The sequence below is a fragment of the Eschrichtius robustus genome, chromosome 7 (assembly GCF_028021215.1).
Source record: "Eschrichtius robustus isolate mEscRob2 chromosome 7, mEscRob2.pri, whole genome shotgun sequence".
NCBI classification, from domain to species: domain Eukaryota; kingdom Metazoa; phylum Chordata; class Mammalia; order Artiodactyla; family Eschrichtiidae; genus Eschrichtius; species Eschrichtius robustus.
In genome coordinates, this window is record NC_090830.1 from 110223264 (window position 1) to 110244479 (window position 21216).

A 21216-nucleotide genomic window follows, 5' to 3' on the forward strand; every position below is an offset into this window, starting at 1 on the left:
CTCAATCAGCACTTTCACTTTATTACTTTAGTGAAATAGAATAGAATAGAATAGAAAGAATAGAATAGAAAATATCAGAATGCATTACACATAGCAAGGGTAAATATTGTTTTGTGAAACTTTCATGTCAGTTAAATGTGTGGGTGAGATATAAATATATTTCTTACCTTGGTCACTCTAAAGAACTCAAGCCTAGGGACAGGGACACAACCATGCAGAAAGAGCAGGGAGACAGACACTCTGGATCGAGATGACGAGTTTTAATGACACAGCTGACACCCACAATCACACTTGGCTCTTCAGACAACTTGATCTTTGGGACTCGACTTTGTACAGAGTAAAGCAACACACAGGAGCACATGAGTGACACGGGCAATACTCCTGCTTCCAGCGAGGGGGCAAGACATCTACATTTCATCATCAAAGTACCTTTTTATTCTTCTCAAATAAAAGCCTTAATTTGCTCTGGCCTCCAAAAGGGCTCTAATCCCAGATCCCCATTTCCTTTCAAGAGATGTTCTCTTCCCATGGGGCCAGTTTAAACAGAAGCCACCTCACCAGAGCAGCCTTTTCTGTCCCTCAGTAGTCTCTAATCTAGTTGTGATGTATACAACCAGGTTTGTGCAGGCAGGGAATACACGAGACAGAGGACCGCTTTGGTGGTGCTGGTTTGGGTGGTGTTTCTTCACTGGATTTTGGTGACTGCTTCATGGATGGAGCTGGCCACATAATCTAGGTTTTTGGTGGTTAAGCCACACATGTTGATCCGACCACTTGGCAGCAGATAGATGTGCTTTTCATTGACCAGATACTCAACCTGCTTGGCTGTTGAAAACCAAAAGAGATACATAATCAGAGCAGTAGGAATCCTTTAAGTAATGGAGGTCCAGAGAGTCCATTACAATGACAATTTCCTTTCTTCCCCCTAACACAGAGAAGCAAAACAGTAGGAGTTATTTTGTCCACCTGACACAGTGAGAAATACGCTCAACAGATTCTGGAAACTACTCTTATGAGCTAACTTCCTAATCCCCAGAAAGTTTAACATGGTTCTTCCTGATGGGAATGTTAATCTGGGACTACCTCCCAACCAAACCTTGGAGGTTATGTTCACCGGGACACCCTATCCACTCAACCAAACCCATAGACTTAAGAACAATCCATTGATATGAAAAACTGGTTAAGAAGTGCTTCGTTTATCTCTTCCTTCACCTGTATTTGCTTAACCCTGAGCACCCAGAGCAACTTCCCTTTGACATTTCATTTTCACAGTACATTGGACAAGGCCCTGAGATTAGCGTTGCTGGATAAATGCTGTGTGTGTGAACCCGCAGGCTGAACACTGCAGAGACCTCTCGGGCCTGGCGCATCTCAGCTCTCATTCACACACATACACACAGGAGGGTTTTCCCGTGAGTTTGCAGAAACGCTGCTGTATGAAATGGGAAGGGACTGCCTGTACTTCCCTTCTGCCACAATCTCTAGAGCTTTTTTTGCTTTATTGCAAAGCCATGAGAGAATTTTAGCTGATTTTTTTCCCCTAAGTACTTAGCACCCTTAAGGCACCATCAATTTGAGGGATCAGGATAATAATTGTCATGGACTGAATGTTTGTGTCCCTCCAAAATTCATACTTTGAAACCCTAAGCCCCATTGCGATGGTATTAGGAGGTGGAGCCTTTGGCTGGTAATTATGTTTAGATGAGGTCATGAGGGTAAGCATGCATGATGGGAGTAGTGACCTTATAAGAGGAGACCAGAGAGCTTGCTCATGCACGAGCTCGCTCTCTCTCTCTCTCCCCCTCACCTCCTCCCTTCATGTGAGGATACAGCAAGAAGACAGCCACTTGCAAGCTCGGAAGAGAACCCCGACCAGAACCTGTTGATGCTGGCACCCTGATCTCAGACTTCCTAGCCTCCAGAACTGTGAGGAATAAATTTCTGTTGTTTAAGCCACCCAGTCTATGGCATTTTGTTATAGCAGCCCAAGCAGACTAAGACAGTAATAAAATCATAATCATCAGAGGAGCAAACATTAGGTGCCAGGCAGTGTTCTAAGCACTTTATATTAGCTCAGTTAATCTTGATAATAACCTTATCGCCCCCATTTTACAGATGGCACAGATGGAAGTTAAATGACCTTCCCAAGGTCACACAGCTAGTCAGTTGTGAATCTGGAATTTTAAGGTAGGCAGTATAACTCCCGGCTCTGAGCTCTTAGCCAGGATACTACACTGCCTCTGTATGGAAGTGAAAAACCTAGACCCTGTACTCAGTGCTACCTTTGGGCCCCTCCAAACAAAGCCACCTTCACAGTAGCCCTGACCAGCTTTAACTATGTGAATTACAACCATCCAAGGAGATAGCTCCTAACCTCACACACCAACAGAGCCACGGGCACAGCACCTTGTAAAGCCTATGCCCCACAGGTAGATGTTGCGGTTACAGGGCTCCCGCCCCGTTTTTTAAAATAGAAATGAAACTTCTTTACTTTTATGGGGAAAGGGAGTATCACAGTTGAGAAGCTAGTAAAAGTTAGGGACTCTTTCCCTAGAAAAAGGCCAATATACGCATAGCCAATTTTAAAAATATTTCAGGATGAAAGCCCCTGTTCTGATAGATAACATGTAGAAAAGGAAGTACCGCAACATGAGAATTGTAGAAACTAGGTGGCAGGCACATGGGGTTCAATTCCTCTAAATTTTCTGTATGTTTAAAATCTTTCCTGGGCTTCCCTGGTGGCGCAGTGGTTGGGAATCTGCCTGCTAATGCAGGGGACACGGGTTCGCGCCCTGGTCTGGGAAGATCCCACATGCCACGGAGCAAGTAGGCCCGTGGGCCACAACTACTGAGCCTGCGCGTCTGGAGCCTGTGCTCCGCAACAAAAGAGGCCACAATAGTCAGAGGTCCGCGCACCGCGATGAAGAGTAGCCCCCGCTTGCCACAACTACAGGAAGCCCTAGCACAGAAACGAAGACCCAACATAGTAATCAATCAATCAATAAATCTTTAAAAAAAAAAAAAAAGGACTATTTAAAAAAAAAAAAAAAAAAATCTTTCCTAATAAAATGCTGGGAGGAAAAAAAACAAACCCTGTTTTTAAAAAGGGTAAATGATGCCAAGTGCTAAAAATATAACTTTATGTTATAAATCCAGGTCTATTCTCACCATTTTTCAATTCATAATAAAACTAATTTCCTACTCTGGAGAGTGGGACAATATGGATACTTCATGGGAAGACATCCCCACCTTGTGAGCTTTTAGAATATTACTACTCACATGCACCCCAGTGTTCATTGCAGCACTCTTTACAATAGCCAGGTCGGAAGCAACCTAAATGCCCATCGACAGACAAATGGATAAAGATGTGGTACATATATACAATGGAATATTACTCAGCCATAAAAAGGAATGAAATTGGGTCATTTGTAGAGATGTGGGTGGACCTAGAGACTATCATACAGAGTGAAGTAAGTCAGAAAGAGAAAAACAAATATTGTATATTAACACATATATGTGGAATCTAGAAAAATGGTACAGATGAACCAGTTTGCAAGGCAGAAATAGAGACACAAATGTAGAGAACAAACGTATGGACACCAAGGGGGGAAAGCGGCGGGGTGGTGGTGGTGGGATGAATTGGTAGATTAGGATTGACATGTATACACTAATATGTATAAAATAGATAACTAATAAGAACCTGCTGCATAAAAAAATAAATTAAAAAAAAAAAAGAGGGCTTCCCTGGTGGCGCAGTAGTTAAGAATCCACCTGCCAATGCAGGGGACATGGCTTCGAGCCCTGGTCCGGGAAGATCCCACATGCCACAGAGCAGCTAAGCCCGTGTGCCACAACTACTGAGGCTGCGCTCTACAGCCTGTGGGCCACAACTGCTGAAACCCACGTGCCTAGAGCCCGTGCTCTGCAATAAGAGAAGCCACCGCAACGAGAAGCCCGCGCACCGCAACAAAGAGTAGCCCCTGCTCTCAGCAACTAGAGAAAACCCGCGTGCAGCAGGGAAGACCCAATGCAGCCAAAAATTAAATAAATGAATAAATAAATAAATTTATTTTAAAAAAAAAAGAGATGTGGCTAGGAAAAAAAGAAAAGAATATTACTACTAAACACCATTTCCATTACACTTAATATCTTAAAAATTGTATAAGGATGATTTTCCTTAATTAAGTGAACTAATTCCCCATTCCAGAACTGTGAGGACACCACAGGCTAACTGAGCTATCCGCTTACTTTCTTGGTTAGCCTCATTTTACCCCAAAGTGTTTCAGTGAGTCTGCAATATACAATCTTTACCACCTTTCTTTTGGCTTTTTCTGAGCCCATTTCAAACAGGTACTCCGATGGCCCTGGTTTATAGTACCTCCCAGTACCTCTGAGGTTCTACTGACTACCCAAAGGCACACATCTGTCCCCTGAGCCACTCGGACACAAGCTCCACACAGAGGTCATATCTGCACCACGCAACCAGTGGCTTGGCTTGAGGTGCTCGGGAATTACTTATTAAATGAATGAGTCCTCTATCATCAGACGGGATGGCCAATCGCTGATACACCCTACTGACGGCGAACCAAGATCGTGCATGGCTGCCTGCTAGACTTTCAACTGACTTTTAATTCCAACTACCGATCTAAATTCTTATTTATGAAGTGAAAAGAGAATGTTGTAACCTAGGCAATGCTTGGAGACTACGAAAGACCTGTTAAGAAATTAAGTCCTTCGATAATCATATGTAATATTTATACTTAAGGTTAAGGAAAAGCCAAAAGGTGCCTAAGCATTTATAAAAGATGTTTCATAAATCAAACCTCCAAGGTACAAATCCTGTTACTTCCCAGCTCGCTCTGAGCCACTTCCCAAGCCCATAAAAATGAAAATATCTGAGTTATGTTCTGGAGGATAGACTACAACAATGCTCTTCTGAGACCCGAGAGGTGGGACACACTGAGAAAATCTAACTTGTTCTGGTCCAAAGTTATAGCTGACCAAACAGGCAACAGCTAAGGGAGCCAAGCCCAAGAACACTGACTGTGAGGAGTGCTGTGTCCAACAGTGAGCATTCGAGGTGGTGGGGCCACTTACGGTTCAACCCGGTGAAACTGAACATTCCAATCTGCTCCGTGATGTGGTTCCAGGTTCCAGGGGTCTTGAGGGCTTCTAATCGTGCCCTGAGCTCAGATCTCATGGTCAGAATGCGGTCAGCCATTGTCTTCACATTACCTGTCCTGAGTGGACATCAATATGAATACCAATCCAGACAGGAGAGACGGTACACGAAAACATAAAAATTTTTTAAATGTAATTTAATCTGTAAGCTGAAAACATGATCACAACCTGCCTATTATGGTATGTGGATGCCTGGATGGGTGGATAAGGAGACCAGAGAGATAGACTTACTAGGCAGAAGGAAAGGACTTTATTTACTGATGGAGTTTATGGCTAGTCTTAGGTATACTGGCTGTAATACCACTTATGTTTTAACTCAGACTTCAGCTAGGTGCTGCTTGAGACAGGATAATATATTTTCTTCAGCTAGGTGCTGCTTGAGACAGGATAATATATTTTATCAGGTGTAATTAAGTAGAGATTGCAGATTTAGCTACTACAAAAAAATTACTGTTTCAAAATAAGACAAACTATATATAAATTAGATAAGAATGAAGAGCCCCAAAATTGTTGCACTAACTTGAAGTTAGATATTCTATTCTATCAGAAATTCCTCCCTGTATTTCCCAACTTTAAGGGGAGGAAGTCTGGGTGGTGGGAGAGTGGGGGAAACTCCCATTCACTGAGGGCCTCCGTCCTATGTTCCCAGTGCTGTGTTACACACATGTGTAAGTGCCAGCCCTATTTTACAGAAATAATAACTGACACTCAAAAGAGGTTCAAGTATTTTTGTCCTGCCTCTGCCAACATAAAAGGAAGAGACAGTTAAATGTAATGGGACAATCGCTGTTCTGCATCCCCACGCTTCGCCCATCCGGCGTTGAGCCCCTTACCATTCATTAAAAAGCTCAGGGTCAGAGAGGGTATGGGCCACGATTCGTGCTCCCTGAGCAGGGGGATTGGACCACGTAATTCGCACGATCTTCTCCATCTGGGAAAGGACCCGGAGGATGCTATCAGGTTCTTTCGCAACCACGGTCAGATTCCCCACTCGCTCATCTAAAAAGAAGGAGGAGAATCAGCCTTGGGGCTCTGGGGGCGGCGAGCCTGGGGCAGCTGGGCTGTAACACAGGAGAGCACTCACTGTAGAGCCCGAAGTTCTTGGAGAAGGACTGGGCACAGAAGAGCTCGAACCCTTCAGACACAAAATAGCGAACGGCCCAGGCGTCTTTCTCCAGGTTGCCAGATGCGAAGCCCTGATAGGCTGAGTCAAAGAAGGGGAACAGAAACCGGCGCTGCGAGGAAGCAAAGTGAGTCAGGGCAGGAAATCCTCCTGGAACCAACCTCAGACACCGGCCTTCCTTCCCCAACTGGTGCCTGGAAGGAACGTCTCACCCTGTCCGTTTCTCCTACCTCTTTCCTCTCTGCATCCAACTCCACTTTACATCTGTTTCTCTGTCCACCTAAATACCAACTAACAAATCTAACAACTTCAGTAAACCTTATTTTTTTAAGTATATTGTCCTAGAGTGTCACGATGCTGCTTTGCCAACAGGGCACATCTGATCATGTCACTCCATGACATCAAAGATTTCCAGGGGCTCCCCACTGCCCTCAGAATAAAGTCTGAGGCTTCAGCACAGGACCTGGCCCCCATTTACTTCTCTAGCCTCATCACTCACTCGCCCCCTTCCCTGGAACTCCAGCCCATACCAAGAATTACTTTTATTTCCTCATATGGACCATGAACTCTGCCTTGGGCTTTTGATGGTGCTCTTCCCTCTGCAGGAAACATTCCTTCCCCGCCAGCCCCGACCCATCCTCATCCTTCAAGTCTAAACACGGAAACCACTTCTTCCAGGAAGGCTTCCTCTGCTACCACCAGCCCTCCCAAAACACACGCACTCCCCAGAGTCTGGGCTATGTGCCTCCATAGGACCCCATCAACACAGCTGTCTCATAGTACGTGGCTGTCTCCCCAAACAGGCTGTATGCTCTGAGGGCGGGACCACCTCTGCTTTGTTCACTATTGTCCCCCTATGGCACCTGGTACATAATAGTTTATCAAGAAGTATTCTTTACACACGTTAATGAAGAATATATACACCTTGAGCTAGAAATTCCAGTGTAGAAAGTTATCCCAAAGAAATAATAAAAAGGAGGTTTATTACATATATTGTTCACAAGAGTAAGACACCTGGGCACGAAATGGCCATCAACTGATTTAATCAATCTGTAATGTGACCTATCCATGCATGTCATGTATAACTGCACTAAAAAAAAAATTAAAAAAGAAAAGAGCCTGACATTCTGTATATCAAAATGTTAACAGTGGCTTTCTTTGGGTAATAGAATTTATAGTTAGTATTTATTTTTTTCTTTGGGCTTTTCTCCATTTTTCCAAATTCTTCCATAAATAGGTACTGCTGTTGAATACATCAAACATTAATACACACTATTTTAAGAGATGCTCTGAAAAGACAGTTACCTTCATGACAGAGGCAATCTGCTTCCACTGCTCCGGAGTTGGGTCAGTCCCAGTCGGGTTGTGTGCACAGGCGTGGAGGACAAAGATGGAGAACTCGGGAGCTTTCTGGGGAGAAGGAAGTTATGTAAGTTCTGACACCAGCAGGGACATGGCGGGCAGAGTCAGGGTCACACAGGGCAGGTACTCCCTCCTTACATGCCATTTCAGAAACCACCATCTGGCTTGAGTAGGGTGTCTCAGACTCTCTCACTTATCAACTGATACAAAGACTTTTCCCTGCTCTTCTTGACGCCATAGCATTCTGTCTACTTTTTCTTCTAATAACCCACCTCAAGATCATTCAGAAAACCCTGGAGGTCTAGTCCTCTCTTCGCTGCATCCCAATAGTGATAAGACCGAATTTCTTTAAATCCAGCAGCAATAAAGACACCATTATGATTCTCTGCAAGCAAAGGGGTAAAACGTTAAATGTTTTACAAACACAAGGAGGCATGAACAGAAAGGACTCAAGACAGCTTCCAGGGCCCTCACAGGCTCAACATCCACTGGGTGACATGGAGGTGAGGGGTTAAGATTGAGAAGAATGACTGTGACCAAGAACAAGTTTGACCAGTCTAGTCATGCTGACTTACATCCTAATATAGTGGGACCTCCCTCCTCTGGGAAGGCTCAATATACACTAAAACACAAGTTCACCAAGAGTCTTGGGATAAAGTAGTCCCAATCTGAATTTAAGCATCATGTTACCCATGTACTGCCATAATCCACTACTCAAGCCATTCTCATGTTAGTTGATCCAGGGCTGGGTTACATTTTCAGTGTAAGCAGTGAGACTCATGAGGATAATTCCTTCCCTGCCAGTCCCGACCTATCCTCATCCTTCAAGTCTAAACACGGAAACCACTTCTTCCAGGAAGGCTTCCTCTGCTACCACCAGCCCTCCCAAAACACACGCACTCCCCAGAGTCTGGGCTATGTGCCTCCATAGGACCCCATCAACACAGCTGTCTCATAGTATACGAGAATTCCTCTGGCTTCTCTGTTTCTGCTCTTGCTACAGCTACAGGACTCACCCCAGGTTGGTGAGGATACATAGACAGGCGTGTCCTTGTTGTTTGTTCCATTGTACCATCGCGCTAAGAACTCAGCTCCAATTCGAAGTGCACCTGTTCCCCCCAAACACTGCACACCTCCTACCTGAAAGACAAGAAGCAGGGTCACTGGTTATTTAATGGTGAGGTCAGATAATATTAGGGAAAATATGGTAGTGATGAGCACTTCCTTAAATGTGTTATCTCTATAAAATGTCATAACTACATGAAAAAGTATTATTTGCCCCTATTTACAAATGAGGAAACTAAGGCTAAGAAGTGAAGCACCTTGCTCAAAGTTACCAGCTACTCAGCAGAAAGGTCAGGTCTTCACCCAGGAAGTCTGGAAGTCTGACCCCCAAAGGAGTGTCCCTCTGACCACAGAGGTAGAGGACATACCTAGGCCCTAGGACATACCTCGGGCACATTAGAGTGTGCCCTGCAAGGCAAACCCATCCCTTTGCACCCATCCCAAGATCAAAATTACCCTCCAACAGAAGCCGGTAAAATAATGTTCCGAGCTTGCTATCAACACCAGTCTGTAATGTCCTTTCTCATCGCTATAACAAAGGCTTATTAATCCTTAGAAATGTTCTCAGAGAACAAAGGTGATATGCAAATACTACTCTCCTCTCCTGAAGCTTCCTCTCCTCTTTTTTTTTTTTTTAACATCTTTATTGGAGTATAATTGCTTTACAATGGTGTGTTAGTTTCTGCTTTATAACAAGGTGAAGCAGTTATACATATACATATGTTCCCATATCTCTTCCCTCTTGCGTCTCCCTCCCTCCCACCCTCCCTATCCCACCCCTCTAGGTGGTCACAAAGCACCGAGCTGATCTCCTGTGCTATGCGACTGCTTCCCCTCTCATCTTAAAATGGCCTCACCTGGGCAATAATAAAAGTCCTACGTTTTACCGTTTACAAAATACCTTCACACACATTCTTGTTTGACCCTCACACAGCCCTGTAAAGTAAGTTCTAGATCCCCAATTTATACATGAGGAAATTGATTCAGAGAAGTGGTTCGCCAAGGGATTTGCAGCTGGTGAGCGGCAGAGCTGGGCATAAATCCAGGCCTTCTCACTCTACATCTAGTCACTAGGCCCTACTTCTGTTGTTCTGCCTAAACATCTTTGCTTTTGTCCCTTCACACTTCTAATTAGGTTTTAGCATAACTCTTTCAGTAGAGAAATGTCATTAATTACACATTGCTTAATATGTCTAAAGGAGTAAGAAAGAGAAAGATCACATAAGAAAGTCTATCGAAAAGGAAGGACACACACCAATATAATAACAGCAGCAACCTCTGGGGAGGGGCCTAGGATGTGGGAATAGTGGTCAAAGGGACTTTGGCTTAATCTACAAGTTGTTTTTTGAAAAATAAGGAGCATGGGGCTTCCCTGGTGGCCCAGTGGTTAAGAATACGCCTGCCAATGCAGGGGACACGGGTTCGAGCCCTGATCCGGGAAGATCCCACATGCCGCGGAGCAACTAAGCCCATGCGCCACAACTACAGAGCCTGCACTCTAGAGCCCACGCGCCACAACTACTGAAGCCCACGCACCTAGAGCCTGTGCTCCGCAACAAGAGAAACCACTGCAACGAGAAGCCCGCGCACTGCAACGAAGAGTAGCCCCCACTCGCCGTAACTAGAGAAAGCTCGCACGCAGCAACGAAGACCCAACACAGCCAAAGATAATAAATAAATAAAATAAATTTATTTAAAAAAATAATAATAAGGAGAATGTATTCATGTATTATTTGGAAATTTTTTTAATAATTAAAAAAATATATTTGATGTCTGTAATTTGCTATAAAATAATTCAGTTTTGGCAGGGAGGGTGGGGGAATATACAAGACTGACCAAATACAGATCATTGTTGAAGCTAGCTGCTGGATCCATGGGGGTTTGTTCATTACAGTTTTAACTACTTTTGTATATATTTGAAATTTCCCACAATAAAAAAGTTAAAAAAAAAAATCTTCCTAGATAAAGAAGAAAAACTTCCAAAATCTTTTTTAAAAAACCTAACGTTAACACCAATGCTAAAAGATGACAAAGGGAAAAAAAAGATAGAAAAAAAAGAGACCTCTTTCATGAATATTGATACTAACTTCCTAAATATTAATGAACAGTATGAATCCAATAGTGCATTTAAAAATACTCCCTTGGTCAAGTTAGTCATCCCATGAATGCATGATTATTAACAAATATAAGAGTGAGTCAGTTTTCCTGGACCTCTCCCATGTATATGTGTTATTAAACTTTGATTTTCTCCTGTTTTAAAAAAAAGAGAAAAGAAATATAAAATTTGTCATGCTGCTAGATAGAGAAAATGATCACCCAAATGATCATCATAACAGGAGAAAAAAGTATAGCTATTTCTGATATAAATGCTTGGTTAAAAACAGAAGCAATGGAGACTTCCTAAAAATAACTAAAAAGAAAAAAAAAAAAGATCCAGCCATGATGAGTAAGTCAGCTTCATGATGAACACTGAATCACGAGCAGAAGTCCCCTTTAAGCTAGGAACAAAGCAATGATACCAATTATCACTATTATTCCCCACTGCTCTATTTATATTCACAGATCTGAGCATCTCTGAAAGAACATCGTCTGAAACGTGAAACAGAAGCGAAGTTGACGTTCAGGGAAATGAGGAACTGAGCACGGCATCCACTGCAGAGAGAAGCAAAGGCAGTGGACTGGGATGGAAAAGGTCGGTGTGCATCAGATGTGGTTCTTCAAAGTGGTCCCCCCTGAGCACTGGTCCCTTCCCATTACTTTATTTTTTTTTTTATTTTAAAAACTATACATATATATATATATATATATATATATTTTTTTTTTTTTTTTTTACAGTAGGTCCTTGTTGGTTATCTATTTTAAATATAGTAGTGTGTACCTGTTGCTTCCCATTACTTTAAAGGTTTGAGCTTCACATTGTGATCTACCTGGATTCCTTATGCAAATCTCAACCAAGGTGATGTAACCCAAATGTACATTTATTTTTTATGGATTTGTCATCAGCTAAGCTGAATATCAACTTTATTCATTATTTCACATTTCAAATACCTCAGCACTTTGTATACGAATGTTGATACTTCCTATACAAACGAGCAAGGTCTCCCTTAAAGCAGGGTTTTAAGTTATCATGGGTATGTGACAGGTGCATGTGGATATCAGTAAAGACATTCCCAAAAATAGTTTTTTTATTTCCTGTGCTCAGCTTTTTTTTGTTGTCTTTTTGGGGGGGGATTTTTGTTGTAATTATTCTTTTTTCTTATTAGTCATCCATTTTATATACATTAGCGTATACATAACAATCCCAATCTCCCAATTCATCCCACCACCACCACCACCCCCCCACCGCTTTTCCCCCTTGGTGTCCATATGTTTTTTCTCTGCTTCTGTGTCTCAATTTCTGTTCTGCAAACCGGTTCATCTGTACCATTTTCTGGGTTCCACATATATGCATTAATACACGATATATGTTTTTCTCTTTCTGACTTACTTCACTCTGTATGACAGTCTCTAAATGCATCCACATCTCTACAAATGACACAGTTTCGTTCCTTTTTATGTCTGAGTAATATTCCATTGTATATATGTACCACAACTTCTTTATCCATTCGTCCGTTGATGGTCATTTAGGTTGTTTCCATGGCCTGGCTATTGTAAATAGTGGTGCAATGAACATTGGGGTGCATGTGTCTTTTTTTTTTTTTTTAAACCCCACATTTGTTTATTTATTTTTGGCTGTGTTGGGTCATCGTTTCTGTGCGAGGGCTTTCTCTAGTTGTGGCAAGCGGGGGCCACTCTTCATCGCAGTGCACGGGCTCTATCGTGGCCTCTCTTGTTGCGGGGCACAGGGTCCAGACGCACAGGCTCAGTAGTTGTGGCTCACGGGTCTAGTTGCTCCACGGCATGTGGGATCTTCCCAGACCAGGCTCGAACCCATGTCCCCTGCATTAGCAGGCAGATTCTCAACCACTGCGCCACCAGGGAAGCCCCATGTGTCTTTTTGAATCATGGTTTTCTCTGGTTATATACCCAGTAGTGGGATTGCTGGGTCATATGGTAATTCTATTTTTAGTTCTTTAAGGAACCTCCATACTGTTCTCCACAGTGGCTGTATCAATTTACATTCCCACCAACAGTGCAACAGGGTTCCCTTTTCTCCACACCCTCTCCAGCATTTGCTGTTTGTAGATTTTCTGATGATGCCCATTCAAATTGGTGTGAGGTGATACCTCATTGTAGTTTTGATTTGCATTTCTCTAATAATGAGTGACGTTGAGCAGCTTTTCATGTGCCTCTTGGCCACCTGTACGTCTTCTTTGGAGAAATGTCTATTTAGGCCTTCTGCCCATTTAATCACAGTTTCAATTTCATTACTTCTGATTGGTCTGTTCATATTATCTATTTCTTCCTGGTTCAGTCTTGGGAGGTTATACCTAAGAATTTGTCCATTTCTTCCAGGTTGTCCATTTTATTGGCATAGAGTTGCTTGTAGTAGTCTCTTAGGCTGCTTTGTATTTCTGCGGTGTCTGTTTTAACTTCTCCTCTTTCATTTCTAATTTTATTGATTTGAGTCCTCTCCCTCTTTTTCTTGATGAGTCTGGCTAATGGTTTATCAACTTTGTTTATCTTCTGAAAGAACCAGCTTTTAGTTTTATTGATCTTTGCTTTTGTTTTCTTTGTTTCTATTTCATTTATTTCTGCTCTGATCTTTATGATTTCTTTCCTTCTGCTAACTTTGGGTTTTGTTTGTTCTTCTTTCTCTAGTTCCTTTAGTTGTAAGGTTAGATTGTTTATTTGAGATTTTTCTTGTTTCTTGAGGTAGGCTTTATAGCTATAAACTTCCCTCTTAGAACTGCTTTTGCTGCATCCCATAGGTTTTGGATCGTCGTGTTTTCATTGTCATTTGTCTCTAGGTGTTTTTTGATTTCCTCTTTGATTTCTTCAGTAATCTCTTGGTTATTTAGTAACATATTGTTTAGCCTCCATGTGTTTGTGTTTTTTATGTTTTTTCCCCTGTAATTCATTTCTAATCTCATAGCGTGTGGTCAGAAAAGATGCTTGATATGATTTCAATTTTCTTAAATTTACTGAGGCTTCATTTGTGACCCAAGATGTGATCTATCCTGGAGAATGTTCCATGCGCACTTGAGAAGAAAGTGTAGTCTGCTGTTTTTGGATGGAATGTCCTATAAATATCAATTCAATCTATCTGGTCTACTGTGTCATTTAAAGCTTGTGTTTTCTTATTAATTTTCTGTCTGGATGATCTGTCCATTGGTGTAAGTGAGGTGTTAAAGTCCCCCACTATTATTGTGTTACTGTTGATTTCCTCTTTTATACCTGCTGGCAGTTGCCTTATGTATTGAGGTGCTCCTATGTTGGGTGCATATATATATTTATAATTGTTATATCTTCTTCTTGGATTGATCCCCTGATCATTATGTAGTGTCCTTCCTTGTCTCTTGTAACATTCTTTATTTTAAAGTCTATTTTATCTGATATGAGTATTGCTACTCCAGCTTTCTTTTGATTTCCATTTGCAAGGAATATCTTTTTCCATCCCCTCACTTTCAGTCTGTATGTGTCCCTAGGTCTGAAGTGGGTCTCCTGTAGACAGCATATATATGAGTCGTGTTTTTGTATCCATTCAGCAAGCCTGTGTCTTTTGGTTGGAGCATTTAATCCGTTCACGTTTAAGGTAATTATCGATATGTATGTTCCTATGACCATTTTCTTAATTGTTTTGGGATTGTTTTTGTAGGTCCTTTTCTTTTCTTGTGTTTCCCACTTAAAGAAGTTCCTTTAGCATTTGTTGTAGAGCTGGTTTGGTGGTGCTGAATTCTCTTAGCTTTTGCTTGTCTGTAAAGCTTTTGATTTCTCCGTCGAATCTGAATGAGATCCTTGCTGGGTAGAGTAATCTTGGTTGTAGGTTCTTCCCTTTCATCACTTTAAGTATATCATGCCACTCCCTCCTGGCTTGTAGAGTTTCTGCTGAGAAATCAGCTGTTAACCTTATGGGAGTTCCCTTGTATGTTATTTGTCATTTTTCCCTTGCTGCTTTTAATAATTTTTCTTTGTCTTTAATTTTTGCCAATTTGATTACTATGTGTCTTGGCGTGTTTCTCCTTGGGTTTATCCTGTATGGGACTCTCTGTGCTTCCTGGACTTGTGTGGCTATTTCCTTTCCTATGTTAGGGAAGTTTTCAACTATAATCTGTTCAAGTATTTCCTCTGGTCCTTTCTCTCTTCTCCTTCTGGGACCCCTATAATGCGAATGTTGTTGCGTTTAATGTTGTCCCAGAGGTCTCTTAGGCTGTCTTCATTTCTTTTCATTCTTTTTTCTTTATTTTGTTCCACAGCAGTGAATTCCACCATTCTGTCTTCCAGGTCACTTAACCGTTCTTCTGCCTCAGTTATTCTGCTATTGATTCCTTCTAGTGTAGTTTTCATTTCAGTTATTGTATTGGTCATCTCTGTTTGTTTGTTCTTTAACTCTTCTAGGTGTTTGTTCTTTAATTCTTCTAGATCACTGTTAAACATTTCTTGCATCTTCTTGATCTTTGCCTCCATTCTTTTTCCGAGGTCCTGGATCATCTTCACTATCATTATTCTGAATTCTTTTTCTGGAAGAGTGCCTATCTCCATTTCATTTAGTTGTTTTTCTGGGGTTTTATCTTGTGCCTTCATCTGGTACATAGCCCTCTGCCTTTTCATCTTGTCTATCTTTCTGTTAATGTGGTTTTTGTTCCACAGGGTGCAGGATTGTAGTTCTTCTTGCTTCTGTTGTCTGCCCTCTCCTGTGCTCAGCTTTTAACTCCACCCTTTCTCTTCCACTCCAAAAAGTAAATTCATTAACTAAAAGAAGTCACAAAGTCAGTAGACTAGATTGAAAATGTGTTTGGAAGAGATAAACCCACTTCACTAACATTAACTAATTCTTGAGTTCATGATGTATATGACACTTGACATATTATATTCCCAAGAAATTATCATTTCCTCTAAAAATATATTGTACACTAGATGGCTTCAGTGAAACACAAGTGGCTCTAAACTATATCAGCAACTAGCGGAAACGAATTTTTGGTGAATCAATAATGTGTCAATTTGGTCATTCTCTGAACTGATTTTTGGCAAATAGCTCTAAAGCTCAAGAAAGTCCTATATTTGGGATGAAGGGAAAAAAATCATAATAGCAAAGGAAATAAATACAAACTTCAAAGGGAACCAGGCAGCTGGACCTGGGTGGCTAAACAGGAGTATACAGAACAAGAGAAATCCAGTAAGACTTGGCAGACAGCTATGCCAGCAATCTGTATTCCCAATTTAGCCATGAATTGCCTGAAGGAATCCCTGCTGGGCTCTAGAACGCTTGTCCGAGATCACAATTTGCTGATGCAATGACTTCCCTGTGAGGAGCAGGAGAGCTGTTTATATGCTGCTTGTGGCCAAGGCTATGATGCATTGATCTGGGTGCTCCTAGCAATTCATGTGGTATCTGGCACGTGGCACTAAATAAACATGGGCTGAACTAGATGAAGAAGACAGTGTTGACAAGGTGAGAGCCACAGAGAAAGCCCCAAGTCTCCCAGAGGCAATGGTCCAAGCAGGAAACTGGGAAGCCATCTCATGCCCCACAAGCCCTCCTACCTGCAGTGGCTCAGTAATTTCAGAAGCTGAAATGTTACCAGGCAGGAGATGACAATTGGACATTTGGTCTGGATTCTAAGATCTGAAGATGGAAAAGCAGAAGGTAGCAGTGATGAGTCTAGAAAACAGGTCTCCTCAAAATGGTTGATGGACCTGGTAATTTAAAATCTTGAGAAGAAAAATCTAAGAGAGGACATGATTACTGTTTGTTTTCTGGTTCATTCTTTCATTCATGCCTCACCTCCTTCAAGTTTTGGCTCAAACGTCATTTCTGTTTCTACCATGACCACCCTAGTTAAAACTGTATCCACTCTCACTCCCACCCTCAGCACTCCCAATATGCCTTCCTCTGCTCTATTTTTGTAGCATTTATCATCTTTCAATACACTATACAATGTTCCTATTTATTATGTTTACTGTCGGTTTCTCCCCGCAAAACTGTAAGCCAGGCAGTGGTTTTGGTCACCACTGTGCTCCACTATCTAGAACAGTGCCTAGTGGTGAGCACACATCTGTTCACTGAACGAATGAGTGAATTAAAACATCTGAGATCTCTGAGGTGCCAAGCTAGGAGCTAAATGCTGAAGATTCATGAGGTAGATAAGTAAGCCATTGGGACTTCTCTGGTGGCACAGTGGATAGGACCCCGTGCTCCTGGTACAGGGGGCCCAGGTTCGAGCCCTGGTCAGGGAACTAGATCTCGCATGCCGCAGCTAAGAGTTTGCATGCCACAACTAAGGAGCCCGTGGGCTGCAACTAAGACCCAGCACAGCCAAATAAATAAATAAATAAAAGAACCATACTTCACACCATACACACACACTAAAAAAATTTTTTAAAAAGTAAGTAAATAAGCCATCAGCCCTGCCCTGGAGGAACCTAGGGTGTTGTGGGAGGGACAGGCTTACAAAATTGTACATTAAACACAGTAAGTGCTGCTTTTCCCAAGCAATGCACAGTCCTGTGATGACTCAGAGCACTCCAACAACTTGCTCTGCCTGAGAGAGCTCAGGATTCAGCATGGAAGTGACCCTTGGTCAGGCCTTGAAGGACTTGGAGGTGGGGACTGGGGAGTCAGAGAAGTGAAGGGGGAACAGCTTCCCTGTTCCTAGTGGAAGGAACAGCTGAGGCAAAGGTGCCAAGTCATGGCAGGGCTCGGCAGGTCTAGAAAACAGCAGGCTCTTAGGAAGGCAGGACCCTGACAGGATGGGAGCAAGAGTAACTGCAAGAACAGGAAGACGCCTGGCTACAAACATGCTGCATGCCCAGGTCAGAGTCTGCATTTTACCCTGTAGATAATGGAGGAGCTACTGTGTGTGTGTGAGAGGGGAAGCAGGTGACACGATTAGCTCTTTTTTTTTTTTTTTTTGCTGAGGAAGATCATTCTAGCTGCACTGTGCAGAATGTACTAGAATGGGGAAGAGACTAGAGGCAAGAGGCTATTATAAGAATCCAAATGAGATGACGGTGGGCTGAGCTAAGATAGTCACCTGGGGATGGTCCAGGGAAAGAGCAAGTGCTCAGAGCTCAGTATCACCTGGTACCTAGGGTGTTGTAGATGCCAAGAGGGTATCCTAAACCATTACACACACACACAAAAAAAGTAAAAAGTAAAAGTCTTCAAATATTTACAGACTGCCATTTAAATTTGTTCTATGATCAAAAACATAACACAGGATGAATTAGACTAAGAGGAAGGGCTCTATGCCACAAGCAATAGCCCCAAGCCTCAGTATTAAGCGATCAAAATGGGGAACAGAGCATTTTGTTCCTGGGCAGAGGAACAAGCATCTATCTGCCAACATAGTTAATAAGCATCACATAAGAAATGTATAGTCTTAGAGGAAGAAGCTCCCCAACACAGAACCTCTGTTTTCATTTGTCATCAATGGAATTCCAACTAATTTATCAACAACGTCTCAGAAGATTACCCCCAGTCGCCAAAGTTCCCCATTTTCAAACTTCATCAGGACTCTCTCTCTCCCTCAGTGGAAACCCTAGATTTTCAGAGCAACTTCCCAATGCCACCCATAATCTCTAAAGTCTACCATTTCTACCCGTATTCCTTCAGTTCCTAGAGGCAAGTCAGTTACAGTCTCTTATACCAATCCAGGCAAAACCCTCATCAAGTTAATTACTTACCTAACCATTGATCTGAGACCTTCACCCAGAGCCTCCCGGTCTCCTTATATACATAAGAATGTGCCTGTGTACAGCCTTCATTTTACCCTGCCGTTCTGCTTATCAGGGCATCTGGGTAACAGCATGGAAATAAATCAGTGACTCCAAGATGTGGTCTCTTTCATGCATGAAGGCTGTACCTGCATGAAGGCTGCTCAGCGGGGCTGACACTGCCTAGCAGAGCAATAAGGGCAGTTGGTTTAAATTGCACAATACCTAATCGGACTATTGCAAAAACCTGAGCTCTTCCCTTTCCTACTCATCCAGCCAGGTTTATCTTCTTCAAACACTCTTATTGGGTAACTTCTCTGCGCAAACCTTCAAGGGGCTTCCCCTGCCCTGCCTGCCAAAATCAGCCTGCCTGATCTACCCAGCATGTTCCCAGCCCTAATCAGGTAGGTCTCTTTACAACCTGTACCTGCTCACCTCCAACCTCTGTCCCTGGACTCCTATTGCTCCAGACAAATACCCCTCCTTTTTCTTCCTCTGTACTTTGTGGTTCTCAACCTTGGCTGTACTTTGCAGTCACATGGGGAGCTTTTAAAAAATACCCATGAAGGGAAGGGAATTGTAGGGAAAGGTAATAAAGGGGCAGAGAAAGGTGATACCCTCCAAGATTCTGATTTAACAGGTCTGGTATGGGATCCAGCCACCAGAATGTTTTTAAAACCTCCCAGGTGATACAGTCACAGTTGAGAACCAGTGTCCTGGCCTCATTCCCCAAGGTTCAGCTCAAGTCCCATTTCCAGCCTTTGCCAGTCTCTCTGAATTCCTACAACACTGATAAACTCTATCACACCACTTTCTGCCACATACAGACTCTCCCCAAATGCATTCCTCTTCCATGTATCTCTAGTTATACATAGACTACATACCAGGAAGCACTTAAATGAAGAGAAGCTGAGATCAAGGCTAGCAGAATCAAATATTAGAACTGGCAGGATCTTCAGAGAGCATCTAGACTAGTGGCTCTTGGACTTTCGGGGGCCATAGGTTCCTTCAGAAAATCTGATAAAAGTTATGAACTTTCTCTCCAGAAATACACATACACACAGAATTCTGCACAAAATTTCAGGGAGTTCAGAGGCCCCTTGAATGATCCCCTATGCAAATGCTCCTTATGGGACCATGAACCATAAACTAGTCTTTTCCTAACATGTAGATGAGACATAGGGGCTGGAGGAGCAAATGACTTGCCTTTGGTCAAAAGTAGTGGCAGAGCTGGGTCCAGACCCTAATCTCTTGATCATTCCATTAAATTCCCTTGGCTTGGCATTTCCACTGACTGCTTCAAACCCAGCAGCTGAAATCCGATCATCTATTGGGCAAAAGTGAACAACTGAAGAAGCTGTGCTTTATACAAAAGCATGTTATTCGCGCTATCAGGTTCCTGAGGTCACACTATTTAAACCCTTATTCACTGACAGTTCAATAGACATAACACTTAATTTTTAACCACTTTTTACCCTCACAGTTTCCAGAAAAAAACAGATCCTCACCCAAAACTCACCCGCTTCTCCTGCAGAGCTGGGCTGTCATCCCCAAGGGCCAGGCAGGAAGCACGGGTCCGGAACTCTGCCAGGCCCAGGATAGGCAGGTACTCGTGGTTTAGGCTGCTGTCATGAGCAATCCTCTGCTCCACCTTCCTCACGACTGGCAAAACCCAGGGCTGGCTATCATCTGTGCGATAAGCTGGGACATGGGAAAGAGACATACAACGGAGGAGTCTTAGGCTTCGTCCAAGGAAGAGTTCGGAGCTGTGAACAGGGAGAGTTCTACCACCTTCCAATCAAAACAGAACTGTGAGGGAAATTAAAGTTCATTCACTTACTGACCGCCTGCTTTGGGCCAGGCACCAGGCTAGGTGCTGGGAAGGCAGAAGGACAGTTTCCTATCCTTATGGAAATTATAGTTCTTAAATATGTGACCTCCAAAAAGTAGAATGCTGAAATAAAACTGGGACATCAAAGAGCCTGATCGAGTGAGAGAGTGCAAGCAAAAGCACTCCGCAAATTAAAAATACCTTACAAATGCTATGTCAATATCACTAGGGCACTGAGGTCTCTACGACCACTGGCCCGGTAATCGCCTTCCTTCTGCATCTCCCCAAGAAAAGGGTTCGGCACTACGTCACATGAACGCTGCACCTTCAAACAAAAACATGGAGAGAGAGGAGGGTGGAGGGAGGCCCACCTCCTCCTCTTGTCCTGTAAGAACAGAAATGAGACAAATGGCGAGGAAACACCTGTGACTGAAGATTCCAACCACTGGTTACACAATCATCGAACAAGTTTACACATCTTTGTCCTCTTGCTGTTTTTTGACATTAGCCAGTGTTTATTTACCATTTTGACTGTTCCTACCACTCACTTCCTCTGCTTCACACTTTTATGGATCTAAGTTTACCTGTTTCATAATTTTTAATCTTGATTACAGCAAATTTCTAAGCATTTCTTCTACACTAAAAGTATTTTTAGTCTACTTTGAGTTATCCTATCACTGATTTTTTTTCCTATACTACCCTATAATCATTTTGAGATTATAGCTTGAGAGGGCAGCTGCTTTGGCTTGCATCCAAGCCAATGACTTCTCTGAGCAGGATTCCTGACAGGGATTTGCTTCTGCTGGAAGGTTTAGGTCTCCAATAAGCCTATACTTTG

The 21216-nt window shown here is 42.6% G+C and overlaps 1 protein-coding gene across 1 annotated transcript in view; it reads right to left on the minus strand.

Moving 5' to 3' along the window:
* Positions 1 to 245: 245 nt before the first annotated feature.
* GOT1 (glutamic-oxaloacetic transaminase 1) overlaps positions 246 to 21216 on the minus strand; it is a 28464-nt gene continuing 7493 nt past the window's right edge. The window contains exons 2-9 of the mRNA XM_068548333.1: positions 20067 to 20248; positions 8683 to 8806; positions 7939 to 8051; positions 7610 to 7714; positions 6266 to 6416; positions 6015 to 6180; positions 5098 to 5240; positions 246 to 825 (exon numbers count right to left, since the gene is read on the minus strand). Coding sequence (XP_068404434.1) covers positions 686 to 825; positions 5098 to 5240; positions 6015 to 6180; positions 6266 to 6416; positions 7610 to 7714; positions 7939 to 8051; positions 8683 to 8806; positions 20067 to 20248 — 1124 coding nt within the window. The 3' untranslated portion in view covers positions 246 to 685. The remainder of the gene's footprint in view (positions 826 to 5097; positions 5241 to 6014; positions 6181 to 6265; positions 6417 to 7609; positions 7715 to 7938; positions 8052 to 8682; positions 8807 to 20066; positions 20249 to 21216) is intronic.